The sequence below is a fragment of the Apteryx mantelli genome, chromosome 3 (genome assembly GCF_036417845.1).
Source record: "Apteryx mantelli isolate bAptMan1 chromosome 3, bAptMan1.hap1, whole genome shotgun sequence".
NCBI classification, from domain to species: Eukaryota; Metazoa; Chordata; class Aves; order Apterygiformes; family Apterygidae; genus Apteryx; species Apteryx mantelli.
The window spans coordinates 107,049,228-107,076,907 of NC_089980.1; the positions used below are offsets into that span (position 1 = coordinate 107,049,228).

The 27,680-nt window shown below is 37.3% G+C and overlaps 1 protein-coding gene across 1 annotated transcript in view; it reads right to left on the reverse strand.

The window, feature by feature from the left end:
* ADGRB3 (adhesion G protein-coupled receptor B3) overlaps positions 1-27,680 on the reverse strand; it is a 468,945-nt gene that overhangs the window by 80,449 nt on the left and 360,816 nt on the right. The window contains exons 18-20 of the mRNA XM_067294133.1: positions 22,835-22,961; positions 21,056-21,159; positions 17,723-17,825 (exon numbers count right to left, since the gene is read on the reverse strand). Coding sequence (XP_067150234.1) covers positions 17,723-17,825; positions 21,056-21,159; positions 22,835-22,961 — 334 coding nt within the window. The remainder of the gene's footprint in view (positions 1-17,722; positions 17,826-21,055; positions 21,160-22,834; positions 22,962-27,680) is intronic.

A 27,680-nucleotide genomic window follows, 5' to 3' on the forward strand; every position in this document is an offset into this window, starting at 1 on the left:
GATTTGGGAGGCAATGAATCCCATATCTGGAATTAAAGAAACTAAAAAAACCAAGCAACTATTTTATTCCTCTTTGACAAGCAGCTAGTAGAAATGAATTTGCTAGTATATTTGAGCTACTTTGTGCTAATTGATACAAAGCAATTGCAAACTAACTGCTTAACCAGGTAGCAGAAGGTTTATGGACTGTTTGCATTTTGAATGCAATGTAAAGGAGCTGAATTAGATTTCAGGCTTAATTTTCACTGTCTTTAGCTTTATCTAGTGACTCATACCTGTGTGCATTGAGCGTACAACTGTTATCATATAGTTTTGCTATTATTTTACATCTGTCATTTTGCACAGGGTTTACTGCCTTTCCAGATACAAGCCAGTTGATAACCTGGCCCTATTATTATTATTATTATTTGCCCAGCCCATTGTTCAACACAGATTTTAAGAGACAGGTTTTAGTAAACATAGATACAGCACTAGATACATGGAAAAGACAGACCAAGACATAATGTTCTGAGCCTCAATCTGATGTTCTCAATCTCTGACAGCAGAGAGAAGAAAAAAGGCCTCAGATCAGTCTGGAAGGTGGGTGTTTAATGAACAATCTGTTTATTTATTTACTGGGTTCAATTTTATGTGTTTAAAAATGTTTAGTTCTTTTAAGTGATAAAAATAACAATTTTATAAAGGTAGATTTGATTTCTCAAAGACAGTGTTAGTCATAAACTGATCAAAAATGCCTGGCCTACTTTAAAAGACAATGAAGCAGCACAAAATATGAGTACAGCAAGAGATAGTGAAGTTCAAGTTTCTAAAGGGGAAAAAAAAGCTACATAGTATGATTTCCTATAGGAGCAGAAAGCCATACAGGAACAGGGCAATTGCATAAAAGGATGGATGGTCTCATGAATGGGCTTCAGAACAGGCTTTTAAATCACTCTGCTCTCTTGCAGCCTCACATGAGGTAGTTTCTCAGTCCCACTACTCAGTGCCATGCGGTTGGCATAGCATCAATGATGCATTAGATTGCAACCTGTTTTAGGATACAACTCTCCTGTTAGTGCTACTGAATTTTGAGTGGAAAACTCTTTAATAATAATTCCACACTATGTAAACTATGATATACAGCATCATTGCGTAGTATAATTCTGTAATAAATATACAGTAATATAATTTCTGCTCCTCACTATCTTCTAAAATACAGTTCAATAAAAGAAAGAAAACCAAAACATTTTTTATTGAAAAGTTCAGCAATGGAGAGTTGCTTGCATACAATGTATGTCCCACTGGCACATGATGAGAGTCCTATTGAGCTATCACAGCTCATAAACATACTTTCCTTTATTTCTCATTTCTCTATCTATGAGGCAGAGCTACTTCATTCAAGTGATATAACGGAGCTTCAGCTTAGCCTCCCTGAGACAGGGAATTTGATAATTTGAAGGGAATGACAGAAGAGAGGATGGTCATTACTGCAAAAGAGTCACTCTGTTGATAAGCCGGATGGTCAAGGCAGAGGGAGAGCTGCAACAGACAGAAAGAATGGACTGCAAGTGAAGAGGTACAGTGAACAGGAAGATCTCTACAAAAGAGAAAGAGAAAGAGAAGAGAAAGAGAAGAGAAAGAAGAAGAAAGAGAAAGAAAGAAAGACAAGGACAAAGACAAAGACAAAGAAAGACAAAGAGAAAGACAAAGAGGCAGAACGGAGCAGGAAAAAAATAACAGAGAAGAGGCCTTGCTTCTTCTAACTTGTAAATCCTAAAGGAAGTTGTTCCTGTCAGATTCAAGGCTGGAGCATTGGATGAACCCTTCAATGGTTCAGGAGTATGGCGACTTCCTTCTCTAGGAAATGATCTTGAAACAAACCTGCCTGACTGGCTAGAGCCAGATAAAGATTTTATTATTGCAGCTGGATGGTGCCTCTACCTGATCAGAAAGTAATGTCTGCATCATGTAAATTCTCTTCACTGTTTGAAAGTGGAGAAGCCCTGTGTAGATATCCCTGAATTCCTTAATGTTTGCTTTGATCATCATATTGGATGAGAGAGAAACAAGAAAACAACACTAGGGGAGGCAAACAAAAGAAGCAATGAGGAAAGCCAGAACAAAAGATGATAAATCATAGAAGCAAGGCAAGAAATGAGTGAAGAAAGAAGAAAAAAGGAAGAAAAAAAGGGGGGGGAATTCAAGGAAGAAGACTGTGAAATGGTCATTTTAATTTTTTCATTTTCATTTTAAAACAGATTACTTTTTCCGCATGAAGGTTTGAAGGGGAAAATTCCACGCATTATGAACATGCCTTCCCAGAAGAGAATAGGAAAGGAAACCGCAGCCTTTGAAACTAAGACTTTTCTGTCTTCTGCCACACAACCCATAGCGGTAATGGGCTGCATGGCACAGTTCTTGGCTTCTACGAGAGACTGGCTGGAAGGTTCTCCCTCTCTGCTCCTTCGTGACAGTCAGTGACAGACATAATATATATGGAGCTCAAGAAGGACCTTACTCCTGCCCCAAAACTGACCTGTAATTTTCATTGTAATTGCAAAGTGAAATAATTTTACTGTGATTCTGTTCTCCCCAAAGCCATCAGTACCACAGCTCTGTTTTCACAAGGAGGATTGCAGAATTGCAGAAGAGTTAGTGTTGGAAGGTACCTCTGGAGATCATTTGGTACAACCGCCTGCTCAAGCAAAGTCAGCTAGATCAGGTTGCCCAGGATTCTGTCCAGTTGGGTTCTGAGTATCTCCAAAGATGGAGACTCCACCACTCTCTAGACAACCTGTTTCAGTATTTGACCACCTCACAGTGAAGCAGGGTTCCTTATGTTCAGATGGAATTCCCTGTTTCAGGTTGTGCCCATTGCCTCTTGTCCTGTCACTGGGCATCACTAAGAAGAGTCTGGCACTCTCTTCTTTACCCCCTCCCATCAGATATCTATAAACATAGATAAGTTCCCCCCTGAGACTTCTCTCCTCCAGGCTAAACAGTCCTAGTCTGGATTTTCTCTTGGACGAAGAGGGGATTCAAGAAAAGAATGGGTAACTGTCTTGTTTACCTAACTTATTGGTCAGCTGCGCTGCCATCACACTCTTTTTGGCCTGGAAGGCACTGGATAATTTAAGATAGAATAACTGTATAGCTAGTAACATATTATTTTAGTTTTTAGCAATTTTTTCTTCTTAATTAGAAATCATTAGCATATATAAACATTCTTTTGCCAGAGTGCTTTGAGCTCTGTTCCAATTTGGATTTTGCTATTTTGAAAGGTAAGTAACTATAAATATTAAGAAAAATTCAACACTTCACATAATGTTCGGAGATACATAGATGTCTACCATACAGCTTTGGATTGAAAGCAAATGCCACTGTATTGTTTTCAGTGTGCATGAATTCAAATTGTTCCTAAGTAACACAGTTATCATTGATTGAGTCTAGGCATTTTATTAAATACAAATTATGACTTATTAAATAATGCATTTTAAAGGAAATAAAATCCTTTCAGTTATTTTAAATCATTAACTGCATGGCTAACCACATGATAAGCCCTTGGCTCTATGTTTAACTTAATCTCATACTAAAAATGTAACATATATGGGATGCACATAGCTCCCATTTAAAACAATATGTACTAGGAGACTATCTGCTGAAAAAAATAGTATCTCAGTGGGAGGAGATGGATTTTCAGCTGACACAGAGCTATCTGCACAGAATGCATAACACAGTCCCTAAAATCAGTGAAAATTTAAGACAGAGCAGGGAGTGTCTTAGGGAAAGTAAGAAATGTGGCCCATGCATTGTGACCTTGCTTCTTCTAACTTGTAAATCCTAAAGAAAGTTGTTCCTGTCAGATTTGAGGTTGGAGCATTGGATGAACCCTTCAATGGTCCAGGAGTATGGGGACTTCCTTCTGTAAGAATCATCTTGGAACAAATCCTGCCTGACTTGCTAGAGCCAGACAAAGATTGAATATTGCAGTTGGATGCTGCCTCCCTTTCTCACGAAGTTCCAGTGCCTTGCCATCATCAAAAAATTGTTCTTCAGTGAAATTCAAAGCTGAAGAAAACCTACATGATCAGAAAGTAATGTCTGCATAATGTAAGTTCTCTTCACTGTTTGAAAATGGTGAAGTGCTGTGTAGATAAACCTGAATTCCCAAATGTTTGCTTTGATTACAATATTGTTATTGGTACCCATCTGTATGTGGAGTATGATTTGTGGCCTTTATTTTCTGGTACGTGTTTCACTGGTATACCAACTTCTGAGTCCTACATATTTAACTGCTGTAATACATGCAACATGTGGACTGCTCAGTGGTTGACACCTCCAGACCAGTTAGAAGGTTCCACTAAACCAAAAAATGAATTAACTCTTTGGTTTCAGTCTGTAATCAATAAGAGAAAAGGTTGTCCCTTTCACAGCACTACTGTTTCTAGGACAGCTTTTCCCTGTAAGTCTATACTACTCTGGGTGCAGACGGAGCATCATTCTTTGCTCCATTACACCTAACAGAGTTTCAGGACCAGCTTTCTTCATACTATCTGTCGTTTCTGTGTACCTATTAACATTTTTAAGGTTAAAGTGCTCAGAACTGGGCACAGAATAGTCTCACTACAGCTGGAGGTGTCCTCACCTCTTTCTCTCCTTCCATGCTTCTACAGGAGAGCTGACAATGCTTGAATGCGCTGACCTTGAGAACACAAGGCAAGACTAATATATTTACTCAGGCTTTTCCCTATGGGGGGTGAGTACAAAATAAGCTAAGGGTCTGACTGGAGGGAGAAATGAAAAAAAATATTTATATCTGTCAACATATTAAATTGAAAATTTGTTTATGTTGGAAATACTGCCAGAGCATTAATAATAGGTTTATTTTTATCAACAACAGTAATAATTAATAATTAATGCTACATTCTCTCAGAGGTGTCTTGGCAACTAAAATTAGCAAATGTAAAATGTTCAGCTTTAGATTATATAATTAGCATGGATGTCTCCTACAAAATCTTCCAGACTATATCCGTGTCCACTATGCCCTGGATAATATGATAGAGCCAAACTACCTCTGGAAAGTTCAGCTGTATTCTCTCTACTCCTCTGCTGGGAATTCCCTTAGCGGTTGCTCTGTGATCTGCACAGATCAGATCACTGTGCCTGCACAGCCTACCGCTGAAATCAATGCCATCCTTTGTACACAGAGCAGCCTCCCTGCACTGACTCCACTGACAGATTTAGATCATTGCGGGGTAGCAATTTCTTTCCAGGTGTCAGAAGGCACACAGTTCTTTTTCTGTGCTTAGAAACTGGGTAATATTATATTATAAATCTGTTCTTATATCCTAGAAGCTACTGAAAACAAAAGCCTCTAGAAGACCATGATAAGAGAACCAGACTGTCACAGAGGAGTGTTGTAAGTATGAACGTAACAAGAAGTTTGGAGAAGAAAACTGGGGACTACACTGAAAGGTTACTTGTTTTGTGCATTCATAATCATCCATTTTTCATTCCCTTTTCTTCAGTACTGCTTAGGGGAATTCATTCCATAAGTTTAAGCTTTCATAACACACTAGCAGGTTTCTGCTCACCAGTTTCTGAGAGAGACAAGCGAAGCCAAGTGACCCAGACCAGTCCTTCAAGCTGAGACATGATGGCAATTTTAATAACAGAGAACAGAAGGACTATGAGCTGAGATTAGCAAAGCCTATATGAATTATTAATATTTAACAATAACTCTGTGTAACACTGAGAGACTGTCCAGGTCCAGTTGTGCTGGATGTGGTATACAGATAGCCTAAATGGAAATTCTGCAAAGTGCTTCTTTGGCAAAGAAACTTCAAAGTGTTTCTCTGACTCTGTTTTGCTTACCATACCTATTCACTGAATTATTACAAATTCAATGAACTGAGACTTCCAGGTCATTTTTGAGCCAGTCCAGGCTCAAACACACAATCAAGTCATCATGGCATAACAAGTGTCAGCTGAGCTATATCAACAACTTGTGTGCACACTCCTAGCCCATAGCAACTAGAAGACAATACAATTTGGCTTAGCTCTGATTCATTTCAGGTTTTACATTTGCAACTGGCAAAAAGTGTACACACGGAATAATGCTGCAACTTGATAACTTGTTAAACTGTAGTATTTTGAATGTATATCTTAACCCTAAATGTTCTTTAAAATATTTTGGGCATCTATCAAAGTAATGCACCTGAGAACTAACTTTTGTGTCCATTCACTATACGATAGTATACGCTAGCTCACCTAGTAAAGCCAACAATGAGCAAGTAATCAGAAGGTCTCCCCTGATTAGCCAAATATATGCAATTGGCAATATAACTGTAAAAATTTGGGGACACCTTGTTCACGTACTATTAGTACCGCTTTGAAAAAATGAGCTTACTATGGCTGAAAATTTCCCATGGAAATAAAAAGCTTAATAAATTTTGCACATTGAAGATATTCTGAAGTTTTGAAAGCTTCCTATATTTAATTGAAAGACAATTTCCTGCGATTAAAAAGACATGTTTTATTGTTTAGTGACTTTGTTTAATTAAGACAGACATGTTATTTAGGTATTTATAGAATGTGAATCATTCTTCTCATTAAGGTTTAAAAATCTGGCTAGAATATATTTTGACTGCTGTAAAATACTGTTGTTAAGTCTTCTTTCCAAAAGGAAGAAACCCTTAGAAATGAATAGAAACAGACACTTGGTAAGGTTTAAAGCTCTTATATAGGGGCTTCTGGAGAGATTTTATGGGATGGGGTTTATGAATAGCTGCAAGAGACAAACGAAGTCTAGCAGCCATTCTTGTCCATCATTAATATTGCCTTGATACTGGGATCTAACTATGATTCACAGCAAAACCATTTTTCTTCCATTGTAATATGACTGCAAAGCTTTGTGAGATCACTCAGTTCAGTGACATGTTATTACTATTCTTTATTTACTTTAAAAGATAAGCAGTACCAAAATGAAGGTTTTATAGCAATAATTAAATTGCTAACACTTAAGCCTGAATTCTGATTGACTTGACATAAGAGGATAGGCAGTAAAAGACAGAGACTTGAAATCCCTCTTAAATGTAAGAAGTGTAAAATCTCAATGCAAATAACAACAGATTTAAAATTAATCCCATCTTTTTAGAACCCGAATTTCAATAGCTGTAGGTTCTGACACATTGGGGGTTTTGTTGTTCTGTATGGCTCAGTTAAGCTTTTTAAGGATAGCATTCTCATTCTAAGCCTTCACCTAACTTTAAGTGGTATTTAAAGAATAATAAATCCATTTAGATGTCCTAGTTTAAGAAAATTATTTAGCAAATACAGGATAGGTTGAAGATGTGACTTTTTATGAAATAAAATTCATAGAGCGCAGATTATATGTCATGCTACTAATTAGAGATAGCTATGCAATCACTTACTAATGGAACAACATTTTGTGCCAACCTTATTCATACTTCCTTCCAACTGCTGGACTCCTTGTGCCAGATATCTTTCAGTTTTCTTTAGAAGATAGAGAAATTAACATGTTTTCCATCCTGTTTTTAAACCCAGAAGTCTAGTGCAAACTGAACTTTCTTGACATTTCAGAAATTCTATCAGTTTTAACAGCTTGAGGCCTTTTTATTACAAACATTTAAGTTTCCCTGCAGGGTTCTGAAAATCTCACAATTACATTTGTTAAAGATGTCCACGATTATAGCCAAATGCAATGCTTCTTAACTTTACCTTTACAGTTTTCTTTCAACAATTATTCTGAGCATAATTTTCTATTAAATTCCACAAATATCTATTTATTTGTCCACAGTGTCAGCTTTATATAAATTTTGACAAAACCATCAAAAGAGAAAAACACTAGAACACAGTTGCTGTCAAATTTTTCAGCACCAGGTTTCATGTCTATGGCATGACTCATTCAGACGCAATGCAACAAGCATGTATGTCCATGAAAACAAATATAAAAAGGTCTTGTTCCAGCAACTATCTAAAACTAGAGGCACTACATGCATTTTACAGTAGTACTAATAGGATCTCTGGGTACATAATTTTGGGCCCCTAGCCATGTCTAGGAGCTCCTTAACAATCTGAGCACCTCCCTCATGACCAAGTCCCACCGTGATCCAGAGCACCTAACAACATTGCCTCTTCTTTTGATGTAATAAATATGCTCAGACCATACCTAGTGAATACTAACTTCAGTGAGTTCAGCACACAGTGATCATGTTTTCTTACTTAGAAAGAGAAGGCAGGAAAGGACAGAATTTGTGTGACCACCCTTGGCTTTCCACCTGATTTTGGCATCTGCCTAGACTGTGGGGAACACAGATTCACATACTTCTTTTCTCACTTCCCATGAAATTTCACCTACCATCGCCTTGTAGAAGAGCTAGAAAGCAGGAATAGAAAAGAAACCCTATGCTTTTCCTATTGAAACCTGGCTAGTTGCAGCCAGGCATACAAGATTCACAGGGAAAGAAAGAAATAAACATGAGACTCAGTCCTCTCAGTCCCTGTCCCAGCATTATTATTATTTTTTTCTCCATTCTCAAATATAAAATGAATAAACATTTCTGGATACAGGCACTGGAACCCAGACCTTGATCCTAGCACCTGAGAAAAATTAATATTTTATGGGAAGTTAATTTCAGCTGTGACTTAAAATCAATCACAAATTAAACAATCTAGTAGGATACAGGGTAGCTTAACTCACAGCTGCTGAGGGCAGAGCCTCTTGTACTCTTGGAGCTGTTAGTTTTGGCTTCTCAGAACATCCTGGACTAGTTTGATCAAGTCTAGCAAAACACGATTCACTCTTTTTTTTTCCACTTGCTGCAGAAGCAAGAGGGACTCAGGCCTAAAAAGCGAACTGATTCACTAGCAACCTCTGTTTTCAGAACTGAGTGTTCTTCAGTGTAAGTAACAAACGCAAACCCCACAATTCATTTTCATACTGGCTCGTAATCCATCTCTGAGCCTGATTTGGCCAACTTTTAGGTAATAATAATTCTAAAACTTCAACGTAAAAATAAATATATGACTAAAGAATGCTTTCACACACCAGAATGATGGGATTGAGCCCCATAGCTTTTACAGAGTGAAGCGCACAGTGTTAAAGAAAGAATAATCATTTTCTAGTTTCTAATCAGACCTATCCAAGAATCATATGGATCCAATAGTCATTTCCCTTATAATACTCTCATTAACTTGACAGCAAGTTTAGGGGCCTAAAACCTCTTACCTAAGAGAATACAAGAAGCAAAATGTAAAACCGTACAGGTGAACTTCAGTGTATGTCAAGGTTAAATGATACCATATGCTCCTGAATACATGCAGTCACAAGAGGGACTTGTAGGGAAATACAAATGAAATCCAGTACAGTAAGTAGATAATCTTTTACACCAAATTTATGTTATAGTTCTTTAAATGATAGTCTTTTAAAAAAGACTTTTTTGTTCTGTAACAAGTTTCACTTTGTTACATAGGAAGAGTAATGATGCAATACATATCTTATTAGGCGATGAAATTTCTATTGCATTTATCTCAGAATTGTATTTTTAATGTATTATTTTACCAGCTATCTTTATAAAAAATATCTTACTACGTTTCTGTACATGTGTTTTGGTTTATGTCACAAATGGATTCTGTATCTGCATTCTGAGAAATGGTAATCCACATAGGAAAATCCATGTAGGAAATTCAACCTTCACCTTAGAATAAAAATAACCAAATATCTGAATTCTGGTGTTGTGGTTGTTATTATTATTTAAGTCATTTAGCCCCATGAAGTCTATTCCTATAGTATCTTAATTTAATTTTTTTTTTACCGTTGACACTTAGAAGTGTTTATGGTTTCCTCTCTCTTAAAACTAAGATTATACAAATAAAAGTTGTGAGCTGTTAACTGTTTGTAGGCTAATCTACTTCCCATTGACTGCTTTTCTACTTCAACTGGAATTCAACAAACAAACTGAAGAGAAGTGGAAGGAAGGTGTGAATCCCAAAATAGCTGCTTGAGTCATCAACAGATTGTCTGAAATGATTCAAACAGGTGTTTGTGAGGGAATAGGCTATTTTCCTCAGGGCTGTAGGGGTGAATTCCAAAAGGGAAGAAACAATTCTAAACAGGTCTTGAAGAAGAAGGAGAAAAATCCTCCATTTTGGGAACAGCAGAGGGTCACCTCAGTAGAGTCTTTCTGAGTTTTCTTTTTTGCACTGAGAAAGGACAGCAGAGGCACACATGCCAGCACCAAGCCTCGCACCACAACCGGGGAAGAGGGAGTACACTGTGGCTGTGCAATATCCCTCAGCATGCACATATGCGTGTATTTGTGCAGGTGGGTGGGAGAAGATCACAGAATCACAGAATGGCTGAGGTTGGAAGGGACCTCTGGAGATCATCTAAGTCCAAACGCCCTGCTCAAGCAAGGTCACCTAGAGCACACTGTACAGGATCACGTCCAGGCAGGTTTTGAATATTTCCAGAGAAGGAGACTCCACAACCTCTCTGGGCAACCTGTTTCAGTGCTCTGTCACCCTCACAGTAAAAATCCTCACTTGCTGAGAAGCATTGGAACTGGCACTGGTGTGACTCATGGGTCAGGCACAACAGCCTTTCTTGTTTCTGTTCTTCCACAGGTAAACCTTGGTAAAATTCTGGATTCCCAAAACAGTACTGCTTTTGCTTTTTAAAATAAAGCTCATTAAAATAAGCTTCCACAATATGCTTGTATCCAGGCTAGACAGTCACAGCTGGGTGGATGAACAACCAAATGGGTAAAAAGCTGGTTGGATTGTTGGCTCAGAATGTAGTGGTTAATGGGTCGCACTCTACCTGGAGGCCAATAACAAGCAGAGTACTGCAGGGGTCTATCCAGGGACCTGTTGTTTAATGTCAATGACCTGGAGTAGGCAATGGAAACCTTGCTCATAAAGTTTTCAGATAACACCAAACTGGAGGGCACCAGTTGATATGCTCAAGGCAGGGATGCCATCCAGAGGGGCCCGGACAGGCTAAGGGATGGGCCAACAAGAACCTCACAGAATTCAGCAAGGACAAATGCCGAGTCTGGCACCTGGGAAGGAAGTGTCCCTTGCAACAATACAGGCGGGGGACTGACCGGCTAGGGAGCAGCTCTGCTGAAAAGGACTGGGGGTCCTGGTAAGCAGCGAGCTGAGCGTGAGGCAGCAGCGTGCCCTGGCAGCATAGATGGTCAACAGCAGCTGGGGCTGTATCAACAGGAGCACAGCGCTAGATCAAGGGAAGGGATTATCCTCGTCTACTCGGGACTTGTTAGACCACATCTAGACTACTGTGTCTAATACAATTGGGCCCCCCAATGGAAGGAAGATGTTGATAAACTTCAGTGAGTTTAACAAAGGCCACCAAGATACTCTGCAACTGGAGCACACACCCTGTGAGGAGAGGGTCAGGGAGCTGGGCTTGTTCAGCCTGGAGAAGAGACAGCTTCAGGGGGACCTAACAGCAGCCTTCCAGTGCCTATGGGAAGGTCACTGAGAAGACTGAGCCAGGCTCTTCACAGTGGTGTGTGGTGGGAGGATGGGGCACAATGGGCAAAAATTGAAACAAGAGAGGTCCAGACCACATATATGGAAAACCTTTTTCGCCATGAGGACAGTCAAGCACCCAAACAAGTTGTCCTAGAAGGTTGTGCAGTCTCCACCCTTGAAGGTTTTCAAGATCTGACTGGATACAGCCCTGAGCAACCACAGCTGACCCTGCTTTGAGCAGGAGGTTGGACTAGATGATCTTCCAACCTGAACAATTCTGTGATACTAAAATAGATCAGAGCTCATAAAAGGTTTCTGAGGATAGAAGCAGAGACCACACTCTTCCAGTTTCTACTGAGTCTTTTTCCTGTAACCCTCACAAAATCAAAATGTCTGGTTTGTTTAGAAATAGCAAACAATGATAAAGTTGATGTATTTTGAGAAACAGACTGGCAGGCACTTTTAAGAAGAATGTTACCTTCTCCTCTGAGGCAAGTAAGAGTAGCATGAATGACAATGTTTACTGATCTTGGGTAAGAAAGATCTGCTCCCAGAGGTTCTCTTGAGAATCTAAGAGTAGGTAGTTAATTCAACTGATGTTAACGGGTTTTGTCAGAATTTGGCACAGTGAAGTAGTGTTGCTTAAATGAGCCTACTCCTTTAATAGTTATTCAGTTAAGTGGGCTCCTCTCCACTTAATTGTTTCTGAATTCCCAAATACACAGCAGTCAGAGGTGTTTGGCACAGTGCACTCTAACTGCTGACCTACTTATTGGTAGGTTTCTGTGACGGCTGATGCATATCAGTGACTTTCTGAATCAGCCATTCAAAAAGTTGTTGCATACAAAGAAAGAGATGAAAATCGGCAGAGAAGGTGTTAATTTGGCAGCTGGGTACTGGCAAAAACAGAAGGACATATTCGATCAGACTTCAGCTGTTTAAGTGGGTGGTATTCCCCTGAAGTTCTCAGGGCAAGATCTGAATTATGGAATGCTACTGCTTGGGACACTAAATTCCCTACTTCCTCATGGATTTTCTAACGCAACCTTAATGCTGTGTTAGCATCATTTCTCTGTTCATTCCAACTGCTCTTAAGGTCTCCCCTGCTGTTTCCTAGGAGATATATTGCCACAACGCCTTCATCTGTAAGGCAGTGGCAGATATGGGGCAAGAGATAACATGGTTAGAAGCAGCATTAATACCACCTGAACATTTGCAGGGTTCTCAGGGAAGCCCTCCACCCACCTTTCCTCAAAACCTGAGGGAACCCTAATTACACAGTCAGATGCTTCACAGTGCTATGGGGGTGTGAGTGAAACTGTGGCCTCAACTCTTTTCCACACCTATTTGCTTCTTTCAGCCTAAAACCTTTATTTCAAAAAAAAGAAAAAGAAAAAGAAAAAGAAAAAGAAAAAGAAAAAGAAAAAGAAAAAGAAAAAGAAAAAGAAAAGAAGAGAAAAGAAGAGAAAAGAAGAGAAGAGAAGAGAGAAAAGAAAAGAAAAGAAAAGAAAAGAAAAGAAAAGAAAAGAAAAGAAAAGAAAAGAAAGAAGAACACAATGGGGTTACTTTTGTCCAGTCAACCTATTTAATGAAAACTCTAATCCTATCACATTCAAAATTCTATGGATTGTTTTTTGCTTGTTTGCAATAATTTTATCAAAACTAGCAATTACTTATGTTACATGCTTTAAGTAGGTGGTCAAGGGGAGCAGACTGAAAATTCCTGCTGTACTCATAACTTTTCAGGTATGGTTTAAGAGATTAATTTCGAAATGTAATAGTAAGCATAATAGACTGGATGTTGCAATTAAACAGGGATGACAGAGAATATCAAGGTGGTAAGGTTGCTGTTATATCTTGCCTTGTGCTCTAACATCTTCTGTTATCTTCCCTTGGTAGGCATACATAAATCTCACTAGGGCTAAAAAAAATGTACAGGGGCTCATGACATTTCTAAAAATATGCCTGTTTTTCTCAAGTGACCCAAACTCCAGTAACAAACTGCTAAACACTCAGAAACAATATAGAAAATAATTAACTTTTTCCCATCTGTATAATACATTCTATTGTTTATTTTAAATTGTTTATTTTAAATTCATTATCATTTATTTTAAATTCAGCTTTGTTTTCTTCACAGGGAAAATAGGTAAACAGGAATTGTTTACATCATACAGCTAACATGTTTTTATTTATGGCATAACTGTGAAAAAAAACAAGGTATTTTCCAAGTGTATGGGAACGGAAAGAGAATTTATGAAAAAATCCACATAATATTAATCAATAACTTACTGGCAATAGACAGTCTACTCATTAAATCAGTACAGAAGCATGATCAAGATTTATAGTTTGAGTGTCAAAAGTCCACATATAGAAGAAATACAACCATTTTTCTTGAAGGCAAGAAGAACATTAGGAAACAGAAAATATAGAGCTACATTACTAAGAGGCCTACAAATCACTGATAACTATTTCCCCAAATAAAACTGATGATAGTCTCTTCAAACCAAAAACATAGTGCTTGTGTATGCTAGGGACACCTTGTAGTATTTGAGAAATAACATTTATTAGAGAAGTTAGGTTATACATGAAAAGTGGTATCCTCCCTTATTTCAGAAAACTTAATTTAAACATTACAACTTAATTTGGCTGTAAAAAGACTATCTCCAGTGTAAGAGTAGCATTACAGGTCTCCTCAAATTTAAATAAAATTACGTGGCTAACATCTAACACTGAACAAGTTTTACTTAAGAAAAGAAACCAAAACGCAGAAGGAAATGCTAAAGTAAATTAATATGCTTCTCATACCTAGTACAACACTAACTTTATTTTAACAAGATGCATATTTAATTTCATAATATTCTGGTATATTCAGCCTTCAGTGACCTGTATGTCCAAACAGGATCTAACCGAACAGAAACCTTTCATATACTTTGATGCTTTAAGAAGACATTAATAAAGTTCTGCATTTGGACAAGTTTTGGAAAGCATGTTGCAAACAGCAGAACATTTCTCAGCTGTGTCCTTCAATGAATGCATAACACATTTGTCTACTTGAACCAAAGAGAATGCAGCATTCAAACTCACTTAGTCTTCACTAGTTCTTCATACACAAAAGAAGCTTTTGTAAAAAACATCAAGGATATACTCAGCCTTAAAGGAGTAGGGCTAGATCTAACACGTTAAGTAGCTATGATGTACTTAAAACAGAAAGAACAGAAAACCCACACTTATACAGACTAAGAGAGTCAATATTTTTTTCCTTGTCAAAAATGTCAATGTGTGCGCATAAATGAACCACAGAAATTTCCTGGAGATGGAATAGCTTTGAAATGAATAAAAGTAGTTGGTGCAGTGATTAATGCAAACAGAGAAAAACACAAATTGCAAACAGAACGACAATATGTTGTCTGTTATAAGCACATCTTCATTATGCTTAATTTACACACTGCTCAAGTTTAAACTGGAATTCAGCTTTGATGAGATTACAAGTACCCCATTCTCAAATGGAATATAGACACATATAGACCTGGGAAGATTTAAACTCAAAAACAATACCAAACCAAAACATGAGAAAAGGAACATTATTCAACTTCATGAATATCAGCAGTATCATAGGTACACTAACTAGGTGCCCAAATACTATTGGAATAGTATGGGCATAAGAATGAGAATAGAACAGAATAAATAAAAATTCAAACTTGGCATATCATATCTCTCTAATTTTCTCTGACATTTTACAAAATCAGAACTCATCTTTTTGCCATAAAACAACTCCTCAGTCTTTATTCAGAAAACAATTTCTGCTGAATTGAATATAGCATTGTTCTTGATAAAATATTCACTAAGATTTCTCCCAAAACTTTCAAACAGACTCTAAACCTACAAATTGTTTTGATTTCTAGTAAATAATACAAACTCAGAAACAAATCTAGAATGTTTTTCATCTTAAACCATAATTAGAGGCACAGCTCTTTGTTCTAAGACTCCCATTTCCAGATATAATTTTCCACCTCAGCAAAATGAAAAAAAAAATCCTACAGATATCAGTATTGTCATCTACATCTATGGACTCAAGTCAAGCACTGGCTTCTTCTGGTCATATATGAACTTTGAAAATAAAGAATAAAGAATTCAGAACTTTAACTCAAACACATCTGATGCCAAAATGTGTCCCTACTCAGAAAGATACGTAAGATCATACCTAGGTATCACTGATTTAATTTGACTAACCATTTGCTAAACACTGGCTTTAGCTGGCCATTTTGTTGATGGTGCATTCACAGGTTACTCTCTTGGAGCTACAATATATTCACATGTCAGTGGTCATAGCAATCAAAAGACTTTTGCTCTGTAACAACCAATATCTTCCTTGTTATAAAAAATGTATTCTGCCTGTGATCCATTAGAGGTACTCCCTGGCTAGCAGCTCTCTGGTGGTACATGTATCAAAAACAAAATGTGGACTCAAAAATAAGACAAGTGTAGTAGAAAGTGGTATTTTAGAGCCATTTTTTTCTGGCCATATTCAAAATGTAAATTTTGTGATGTCCTGTTTTTTCTGTTAATTACTTCATCTGAACATCTCATCTTACATTCTCCCAAAGAACTCAACATAATATCTCTGTACTTTCAGGAGTTCAGGAAGCAGAAATGAGGGAGTGCAGGCAGATTAAGATTCATAAAAATAGGCTAGATTAAGGGAATATTTTAGTTCAGACTGCCAACATAGCCAGGAAGCATATTACCAAAGATGGCCTTTATGATGCCCTGAAACTTTGATTCTACAGTTGAGGATCTCCCTTAGTCCCCTCTCCTCCCTATCCTTTTGAGCTGCGGAATCTGAACAGCCTTCTACAGTGGCAATACACACAGCAGCTTTCAGCTGCTGAAGGATATTTCTCCTTGAAATGCATAATAAAGTAGTGCATATGACTCTGCATGTCAGTGTGGAAATTCCAAAGAGGCTTAACCCTTCTTCTGACTTCCTCTGTTATTGGCACTTGCACATTTCTGACTTTTTTCTCCTGAATTTTCAGCTGCATAATTCTTGATAAAGTCTGTGGGAGTCATATGGGTTCCTTCTGCAAATCCACATTTTATACATTTGCCCCTTTACACACTTTCAAAACTTTAAAGTATATCAAGAAATATCTTATTTTTAACAATTTTATTATGTGTTGGTAATGATGATGTGTGTTTTGGTTATGTTTTTCAAATTACAAGATATGTGACTCCCATTGAATTTATGAGACTTCTGGCAGCTAAACTTCTAAGCACTCATTTGAAAAGAGTAAATAATTTATTATAGAAATACCGGTAATCTTATAGCAGAATGATGCACTTATTACATTCAATACTGAAAAAATTAACATGAACAATGCATTCCCAAGTTTAACACAATTGATAAGAAATTACTTCACTGGTATTTGCTCATTCCAAAACTTAACAGCATTCAGTCATATACAGTCATATCCACCAATTATGTTCTATTTTCTATTCAAAGCTATTATGTAGCTATAATTAATTTTAAACAACTACTTATTATCACTTCTAAAAGTTGCCTGGCATCACTAGGTACTGGGTGATGCCTCAAAACACTGACACAGCCCTGCCTTCCAGGAAAGGGACAAACGATGAGTATGTTCAGAAAGAGTCTGAGAACAGATTACTAATAAAGCAGGAACATATCACTAAGTAAGGTTTGCAAGGTTACTACTTACATGTACCCACATCAGTCAGAGATTTAGCAGTTCTACAGCTGTACAGGATCCAGCCAGCCTTATTATGATGTCTGTGTGTGCACATTTTCAAGAGCAGTACTCTAACTTCTAAACAATTTCTACTTGCCTTTCGAGTACCAGTGTGTTAATAAAAAGAAAAAAACACTGTAGCACAATCCTATGACAACTATTATAATGAACCAGGATTTCTGCTTTTGATGTTTCGAGTCTTTGAACTTTTTTTCTTTGAAATTTAGTTATAAAACATATAAGTCTACCACAGAGAACACAGCTTATCCAGAGGGAACAATACTGAAAGGGATTTTTGGAGGGGAGAAAATGATTAGAAAAGACATTAAATATTTTCCTTTGCCTGTTAATATTTTACCAAAAGTGCCAAGTCCTATGAGGATAGGACTAAACGTATGTAATTATTTTAAGATAAACACAAATAAAACAAAGATATCAGTATTTAAATGCAAATCTGATACAAGCCATCATACCTTATTATGTGTCTGAGTTTGTCCAACCAGGATAAGGATATTTGATGAGATAATAGACAGGCAGAAATTGATTAGAATTATTGACCTCTCAGATCTGATGTACCTGTCGAAATAAACAAATAAAGGGTAAATTTTTTTCTGAAAGGAAAGCATGTAGTAAATGATTCGAAGCTTTAATGCAATTCTCAGAAATATTGGAGATATTCTAAAAGATAAGCACTCTCTTTCAAGTGCTCAAAGAGAGTGCCAGTGAGTTATCACATTATAAACATAGAAACTGTGATATTTGGATAGATATTCTACAATTCCCTCTTAGTATTTTGGCATATTTTAGCAAAGATTCTATCAATGCTTCTTTTTAAAACTGTTGGAAAGATTGTTCTGACATCACACTGATAATAACAGGATTGCCTGCATTCATATCAGTAATTTCTACTGCTCCCTGCTCATCTCTGTGGATGTCCACAACTAGCATTGACCAGGTACAATGACCAACTTCAGCAGAACCGTGATTTTTGTGAACAAAAGATCTGTTCCACAATGCATATTTAAGATGCAGGCTGGTTTATGACACCACGGCAGTACATTCTTAAACACATTATTGGGATAACTATAACATTAATCTTGAAGATAGACCACATTTACAAAATAATTTGTACGAAAAGGCAATATCTTGAGGTAGTATCTTCATCTTCGTAAGACTTAATGCCAAACATAGCTAATGTCTGTATAGAAGCTAATAATTATAGCAGTGAGAATCACACATTCTCTTTTGCCAACCTACCATATGCATTTTACAAGGATGCTTAGGATTAAAAAGCACAAATACTCTTATCACCTATTTCTTTACAAGATGCAAACGTTCTCATTTTGCTACATACAGCCTTTTATATGCTACAGCACAGAGAGAGAATGATGTTTCAAGTCAAGTACCTTACTGACCTGAATTTCAGAGTTGCTAATCATTAATGTTGGCCACTAAAGTAAATGAAAGCTAAAGGTGCCCAGTTCTTCTGAAAACCATGCCATATATTTATATATCCTATGGTCTATACTACATATTTTTCAGTAGAGCTTAGTTAATATTGCTTTCTCCTCCTCAGCTGTACAACCATGGCTGACACTTTGAGGCAGACCTAACAAAGGGTGCTGCACCCATGAGAGATGCTGAGCTTTGGACACAAAATAAATTGTAGTCCTTTCTGCTCACCAACCAAGTTAAGTAATACACAATAAATTTTCCAGATAAGAAGACAGAATAACTCTGATACTACAATCCATATTTTTCCTAAAAATACAACTATGACATTAGGCCAAGTCTGTGCGTTTGCAAACAAACACACAAAGGCTAGTGCCTGTGTCTACACAGTCAGTATGCTGTTACTTTCTTACTCATTGCTCTTGATGCACTTGAGTCAGATCCTGACACTGAGCATCCAGGATCTGTAAAGGATCTTAGTGGGTAAAAGTTGGGTGCATAGAGTGCTCCAGAAGACCAGGAACTCATAGCATTGACTCAGCCTAGGAAGACTTTAGCTTTTCTGCCACTTGACTAGAGTTAGCCCTTCTTTACTATTGGCTGGTAGAAAAGGAAAAGGAAAAGATAAAGGGAAAGGAAAAGATAAAGGGAAAAGGAAAGGGAAAGGGAAAGGGGAGGAGATGGGGGAGAGGAAGTTGTTTAGTTAACTGATATCTAATCTGTTTTTCAGGTCTGAATTTTCAATTGGGGAGGCAAATCAACAAACCACAAAAGAAGGCTCACACAGCCCTTCTTCCTCATATCACTTCTATGTCATAAAATTTCTTATGGACAGACCCTGCCATTCAAATGGAATGTGAGTGTTTCAGTACATAAAAACAGGTATAGGGTAAAAATGACCAAATTCCACCCCCCTATCCATCCCCAATTTATAAAAATAAGCAGTGGATCACATATATAAGTTCCATTGCCTATTTTCTCCCTGTGCAAGATGGTGGGTTACAATGTGCTCTCAAGAAACTTGTTTGATGCAAATTTTAAAGAGTTAAATGACAGGCCACTCAGTGGTCATTCTACTTTTAAAAGATCTTGCTGATAGAACACTGAGATTTATCTGAAATATCTTTTTTTTCAGCTGGATGCAGAACTTGCATTAGGTCCTTCATAATACATCATATATCCTTTTCTCAGCTTGCAAGTTACCACAGTGGAGAAGACCACTTCCTTTGAGCATGACAGTCTTTCTATTCAAGTGCTAAATATTTCAGGGAGTGCAAAAATAACACTATAATTCTTCAGAAGATGGAAATTATATGCTGAAATACTCTCGTTCTCAGCTTCTTTGACAGACAAGAACTGATAATTCTTATACTCTTTTTATTGTAACTTATGTAACTAGATATTCTGTATTTATTATATATATGTCTGATACTGTGAGTCTCTGTGGCTACATAAGAAAGAGTGAAAGAGAAGGGCGTAAAATTATCAGGCTGTTTATATTAGTATTATATTCTAATAGCAAAATTTTACTTATTGATTTTACATTACTCTAAAAATTACAATTTTCTCCCATGGCAAGTTTCTTCAGACTTGCTTTTACTTTTATTATGTAAAAAGACAAAAGAGAACCCATGTTCATCTTCTTTTTAATATTCATTACTTTATGCAACATTTCCTTTCACTTTTCTGTTTCTTCCACACTAAAAATCATGTTATTTCTCATCATTTCTCAAATTCTTTTTCTCTGTGATCATCTGTTGCACTTTTGTTTCCCTCTAATATTTTAATATAGTGAACTCATGGTAGAAATAAAGTCCATTACTGGAATGTACCACTATACTATTTGAGAGTACTTCACTTTGTGTTCTTCATTGAAATTTACAATAGAAGTGGATAAACTCTCACTCAAAAACACAATTGATTGAACCTCCCTAAATCAGAAACTTGTGGGACTTTGATATGTCATTTTAATCAAATAAATGTTTCAATTTATAATGTAAATGGAGGAAAAGCAGTCCAAGAATAGTGCAGAAGCATTACATTAAATACACGAATTGAGTAACAGTTTACCTTGTAGAAGAATCCTGTAAAATGTTTATTTTTTAATGTATACCTCACTGAAAAAGCAATATTATTCAGACTGAGGAGGGAAAGAGAAGAGTCGGCTATACTATCACCAGCAGGCCAAGAGAGAGAAACTAATGAATCACATCAACAGATTTAACAATTGAAACATGCAGTACATTTTGATTTTTTCCCCAATGAGAAATGTTGTATCTAATAGTCTCTTTAACTTTTAATCCAACTAAATATAATTACATATTCATTTTCAACTTTATAAATCCATTACATACCTCCATAGCACTGCATAGACAACTGCTAGGGTGATCAAGGCCAAGCATGAAAGACCACTGCCTACAATTAGGGTTACTGAGGGTGTACCAGATGATTCCATGATCTGTAGGTTATAAAAAATAACCATGAAGGAAAACCATCCTCTAAAAATTAAACCACCAGGTCAAAACAAAACAAAACAAACAAAAAAGAACAATAAAAGCAAAATGAATAAAACAGCCACTCTATCACAGATAGCTTCACTAATATTACCTATGAAGCAGACATCAGCTTAATCCCAGAACTGATCCATCTACATCTCTTAGATTTGTTTAATTATTGATATGCTCCCCAGAGGCTTTTGAGCTTTAAAACATCTAATAATACCTGCATAATATTTTGCAAGATAAAGAAAGTAGTAATATTACAATGTAACAGGAGACTATGACATTAGCATGTTTAAAGTACTCCCTGGTTAATATTAATTAAAAGATTTATTTCTCTTGAGAAATAGCAATATTTGGAATTGTGTATTAAACAAACAACTTGATTTGACTATAATATATTAAAGATCATCAGCTAATTTGTCCCAGAATTTGATTCATGCTTCTTCCAGAATTACCAAACTTTCTGACTTTTAATAACTTTAACTTCAATCTACTATTCTCCCACACTTAATTTTCTTGGGCCTCTGATCATCTAGAAGGAATGGCAAGATATCTATGGCAACAGTAGCATAAGCCTTCCATAAAGAAGTTGGAAATCTAGAATTATTTTATCTGTATTCAGTGTATTAATAAAAAATGAAAATAAATAAATGACCTTGAAAACAAGCTAGCTTTCCATGCCATAAAAGAAACTATTATTCTGAGATATCAGTTAGGATCTTCCCTTTGTGTGTATATGTGTACATGATCTAAAATAGACATGGTATTTGCTAACATATATGAAAAGATTTAGACCTAAAAGTTTGAAAGGATATTGTTCCTGTTTAAAGCCTCAGGGATGTATTACAAATTGCATTTTATCAAGATATCATTTGTTACCCAAGCCAATAAGACCAATGTACTTTTAGGCCAGATTTTGGGCTGAAAGTAACATTTTATTTCAACCACTTTCTTCCAAACTGATCTACTTTGCTGTAGAAAGAGTCTGATGCTACACTTCTCAAACCAGGAAGATGAAATTATTGTCTTAGCAGGATAACTTCACAAATATTTGTTTTTTAGCTATTTTAAATTCAATAATACTGAGTGGCTGTTTATGTACTTGATGTTCCCTCTTTCTTGTGAAAACTTGATTATTTTTCTTACATCATGTCAACAGACTACATAAAAAATCTGTGCTGAAAATGTCCAATGCAGATCTGCAATCTGTTTAACTACAGCATCTGGGGTTTTCATACCAAGAGCAATAATAAAGCCCTGTACATTCCCCTGAAAAGGCTTGCAGCCTTTAAAAAGCTTGTTAAGTTGATAATTATTCAATACAAAAGTTTTCAACACATTTGCATCACAATTAGATAGCTTTCTCTGAAAAATTCAGAGTTTGAGGAGATGCAAAATTCACTAGGATTTAGTTATATCAGAGAATCTGGAATTCATTTCTCTGAGCCACTGTAGACACCAGGAGACTAGCAATATTTGCCTACCTGGAATATTAAACAATTCCTCAATGAAATGTCTGAAATATAGCTGAGAGGAAAGCTTGACCAGCTCCCCCCCCCCCACACACAGACACAGACACAGACACTACTGCCTTCTGCATTATATCTGTGTTTTTCCCCCTTTGTTACTTACTATTTCTCTAGGTTGCTGAGCCAAAATGGCGAAGGTGGAGAGACGATCACATAAGCATTTCGTATGGGATGCATCGGTAAGCACAGTTTTACATCCCTGGGTGGACCAGGTTCCCAAAGAGTCGTTCCTGTAAAGAAGAGAGGGAAAAAAAAAAAAAGATAATTACGCCTGACGGTCAATTCCGTAAGGAGGAAACGCAGTTTAATCGAGGGGAGAGTGCAGGGTAGTTCCCGGACAGCGGAGATGTACTTGTTGTGGGCTAGGACCGGCTCCGGCGGCGCCCCGCGACGCAGCCGGGCGGGAGCGGGCACAGCGCAGCGGTGCTGGGAGGGCAGCGCGGCGCGGCGCGGAGCTGTCCGGCGCGGCGGTGCTGAGAGCGCGGCGCGGAGCTGTCCGGCGCGGCGGTGCTGAGAGCGCGGTGCGGCGCGGAGCCCCGCCAGCCGCGGCAGCAGCCGCCTCCTGCGCTGCCAGCCACCTCCGAGCCTCACCAGAGCACTGCGAAAAACTCATCGGGGGAAGAGGGGGAGGCTTTTTTTTCTTTTTTTTTCCATACCGGCTCTGTTTCTGGCCCTCTTATAAAAAAATTTGGTTGTCGTTAGTTGTAGTGTCTCCCCCCTCCCCCCCCCCCCCCCCCCGTGTGTGTGTGCTAGTTTAAAGGTAGATGGTTCTCAAACGTCTGTCTGGGTTATGCCATTTGGACCGGGAGATGCCGGATCTTCTGTTCTGATGGCTATTTTTTCTGGGATTTTTTTTTTTGGGGGGGGGTGTTTGTTGTTTTTAGTGATCAGCTTTGGAAATTTCACCCTGGAAACGGCAGCATCAGATCCCTCCAACTCTTGCCTTAGCTCCGGCAGAGGGGTGGATTCAGTACAGCAACACACAACATCACCAAAGAGACACACGAGTTCGCCCTCCAGACATCACTCAGTCAACTCGCCTTTCCCTAGCTCCCTCCCCCTTCTCGATTTCTTTTCTCGGGGTGGCAGCACCACGCTAACCCCAAGCCAAAACGATCGCTTGCTGGCACTTTTCACCAACCGCCCCTAAACAAAACAAGATGATTAACACAGCCCCCGAATTCAATTAGACATTCAATATGCTAATGCGAGGTCTGAAACCCACCCCAGCAGAACAATAAAAATGGTATCAACCCACGTTTTCTTTGTGCCAGCAGGGAAAGGGAGAGGGAGAGACAAAAAATCATCTCTCCTTTTTTTCTGAACTGCAGTGGGGCAATCATTTCTATAGGAAAAAGGGGGGTACTATCAACTAAACAAATCCATTATCTTTACATATGTTATGTTTAGAGAAAAACACTTGGGCTTCTTTTTTTTTCTTTTTTCCTCTCCTTTCATGTCTAGGGAGCAACTGCAGTGACTCTGCTGCCAGCAGCAGCGTGTGTTGTCAATTTCTGTCAATTTCACCTCAGGTCACTAAATGACTCGAAAAAAGAAAAAGGAGGGGGGAAGAAACAAGGTGGAGGAATAATAATTTTCAGTCACTCTGATCACCCATCTTTCACCTCTTCTGCCTCTCTAACCCACATTTCTGAGTGATTGTATATGCCAGGGCCCTCATGCAAAGACAATTTGTTATCCCAGAGTGCAGCTCACCCCAGCCCACCTCAGCATTTTGCACCACTAGCTTTTGAACACACAACAGATGTAACCCTTACATGCAGTTGTCTTCAGAACAGTATCCTGTGATAAACAAAACACAGCAACTGAGGGAAATAAGTGAGAGAAAACCAATTCTTCAAGCCACTAAAGCTATTAGCTTTCCTTCACAAATTGTCTATTTCAGAGAGTCACATACTAAACCAACATCTACTTTGAAAAATATAGTTACACATTCTAAATTCTGAAACATTAACTTCTGGCTAACCTAACCAATTTATTTTATTAGATTTCCTATCTGTTATCTTATTGTGACACAGTTAAGGCCAAATGAAATGTATTTATCTGAACTGATTAAATATTAAAGAATGACAGCTTAAGAGAAATTGACATGTTTTAAAACAAAAGAATAGTATTATTCATGCTGACAGTAAGATCTAATATACTGAATTTAACCTATGCTGAAAACTACTGTACAGACAATGCACCTAATTAGCACCAAATCCTTGTAGATGGTGTCCAATGCACAGATTTAGACAAGTTCTGATTATAATAGGTAGACAATTACAAAGACCAGTTTTATTAAAACAAAACTGTTACAATTCTAATATTTAAATTGGTAAAAATTAAGGGTAGTCTACCAGGTTTAAAGGGGCTCATTCTATTCTTCAGTTTATTCACTTGAAAACAAAATTCAAATCACACATTAGCTGAACAGTTTACTGTAACTCCACAACAGTCAATATTAGAAACACACTACATATTTTGTAAAATTACTTAATTACAGTTGAAAATTCAGTGATTAAATATGGCCCATCTCTCATGTCTATCCAGTGCATTTGAAAAAAACTCATTAATAAATATATTTGTAGACTGTTGGAATGACAGCCGACAGAAGCTGTGCAGAATGTTGCACTAAGTCCATGAAGGAGATGGAATAATGAGCAGAATCCAGAGGAAAAGTGCAATTGCAATTTGTTGTATGATACTCATGCCTGCAGAACTGTAAATGTATGATTACTTATTCACTCAGAGATGCTGGCCGTTTTGGCTTGCTTTTTAAAATTTAGTCAGTATTTTAAAATTAGCTGATATAAAAGCAGTATTTGGTTTTAGATATAAATCAAGTAAGGAATAGAAATGTGGAGTTAAAATGGATGTACTATATTCAGGATATCTCAATGATATGCTTTACATCAAGTCCTTCATCTATGATCTGTCCTGCTTATAATACATCCCTTCTGGGACAGTGCAAAGCTACCCCATATAGAGAAGTTTCATTCCTTTTTGGTGTGATTTTTCTTTGAATGTTTGGCTAAAGGTTTAGGGTTATCATATGAATATGTAAAAGGCACCTGTTATTCTTGTGGATCTTCCCTGTTATGTAGGAAAATTATCAAATTGAAAATATGTAACAAATGGAGATGTAGGTTCATGCCCATTATTGACAATTTTGTATTATTCCACTGAGCTACAGATGATTTAATCAACCTGGCAGGATTCCCATGATATAAGCAAAGGAATTCCCAGCAAGCATAGATTCACCATTGCAGATCCTGTGTCATCCTGCAGCTGATGCATTATTACAGGCAGGGAAAGAAATATAAGTTGGATGTAATTTGGCCCCACAGATCTATGGCTAATGTGGCATAAGCTCTCAAAATCCCCAGCTCCAGCATTTGCCTATGAGTGTGTCCTTCTCAGAGCTTTTCTAGAGTCAGAGAAATGCAAGGGTGTCTTTTCAAGCCCACTTTTGAATTTAATGTAAACTTTTTAGTTCTAAACGAGGATTGAGAACATAATGTGCAAGAAAAATGATGGTCAAATGAAGTACAGAACAGTATTTTAATCATATATGATATAGCAGAAATAACACAATTTTTACTATTTAATAATGTGCTATGCAATTCTGCATGATGTATAAGTGATGCTCACTACTGAAATCAATGACACAACTGTCTCAGATATTGAAATGGAAATGTCATTTATAGGATAGGAGCATTTTTGCAGAATAAAAGATTCATTCACAGACACAACTGCCAATCTGATACAGACTGATGATCAAGCCACATTTCATATGCTAGCAACTGCATTTCCCTTACTTTGCAGCATTTTTCTTGGTCTCATGACACAGTGTACTACTTACTATTGACATATTTTGTTAAAATTAATAATATACGTCTTACTAGTTGCATTGTTCTGTCCACTTCAACATAATGATGGATAAAAATCAGCTGTGACATTGCTGTCAAAACCAATCACTTAGTAACGGACCTACACATAATGTGAGCTACCTTATTAATTTATTTCGAGGAATTTTAAGTAATGAGAGATTTTTTTGAGGGAGAAGCTGTGAGACAGGAAAAAAGGAGGAAGATTATTATGGACAATGCTATTGACTGTTTATTCCATAGTGGCAACCCGTGATTCAAGTAGTTGCCTGGGGTTTTGACCATCATGAACAAAGAGTTAGCATCCTGGCTGTATGCATTTGCTGTTGGCTTACTTTAGTAATTTATTTCATGACTGATATCTGTATTTTAAGTAGGATGAGGAACCTTTTGAACTATCATGTACACAGTTGTATTAATTAAAAAAACACAATAGAAAGCAGAGTACTCAGAAGTTAGGAAATTATAATATCAATGCTCCTCAAGTAATCTTAGTTCTCCACACTTCTTGGGTATGTGCATTATCATACTTTTTTTTTTTTTAACCTACATACTGTTTTTCCTTTAGGGACAGACTTTGGTTTCCAACTCTACTCTCAGTAAAGAATGACAATAATGATGACAAGCACAGGGAAAGTGCAGACATTAGAATTTTTTTAACCTAGCAAAAGATAGGAAATATGCTTGTGGCTCTTATGAGTAGCAGATTATACACATCATTGTGCCTGTTCAGATGTGCTTGCTGGCACATTAGTGAAGATAAAGTCCTTCCAACACCTGCTTACTTCTTTACACCTGGACCTAAAATCTCAGGGAAGCCATAGAGAGGCTCAACTGCAGGAGTATCTTATGGCTATTTCCAGTTGTGCATGTCCATATGTCTGAGACATGACTTAGCCCTTAGTATGCATAATTTGTACTGTGATCAATCTTATCCCCACCAGCAGTGTATAGCAACATCTGGCCTATCACTATAGTTTTTTCTAACATTAAAAAAAAAAGCTGAATGCAAACCCTTTGCATAATAATGTCACACATAAAAGCATAGTTTAACGAAGT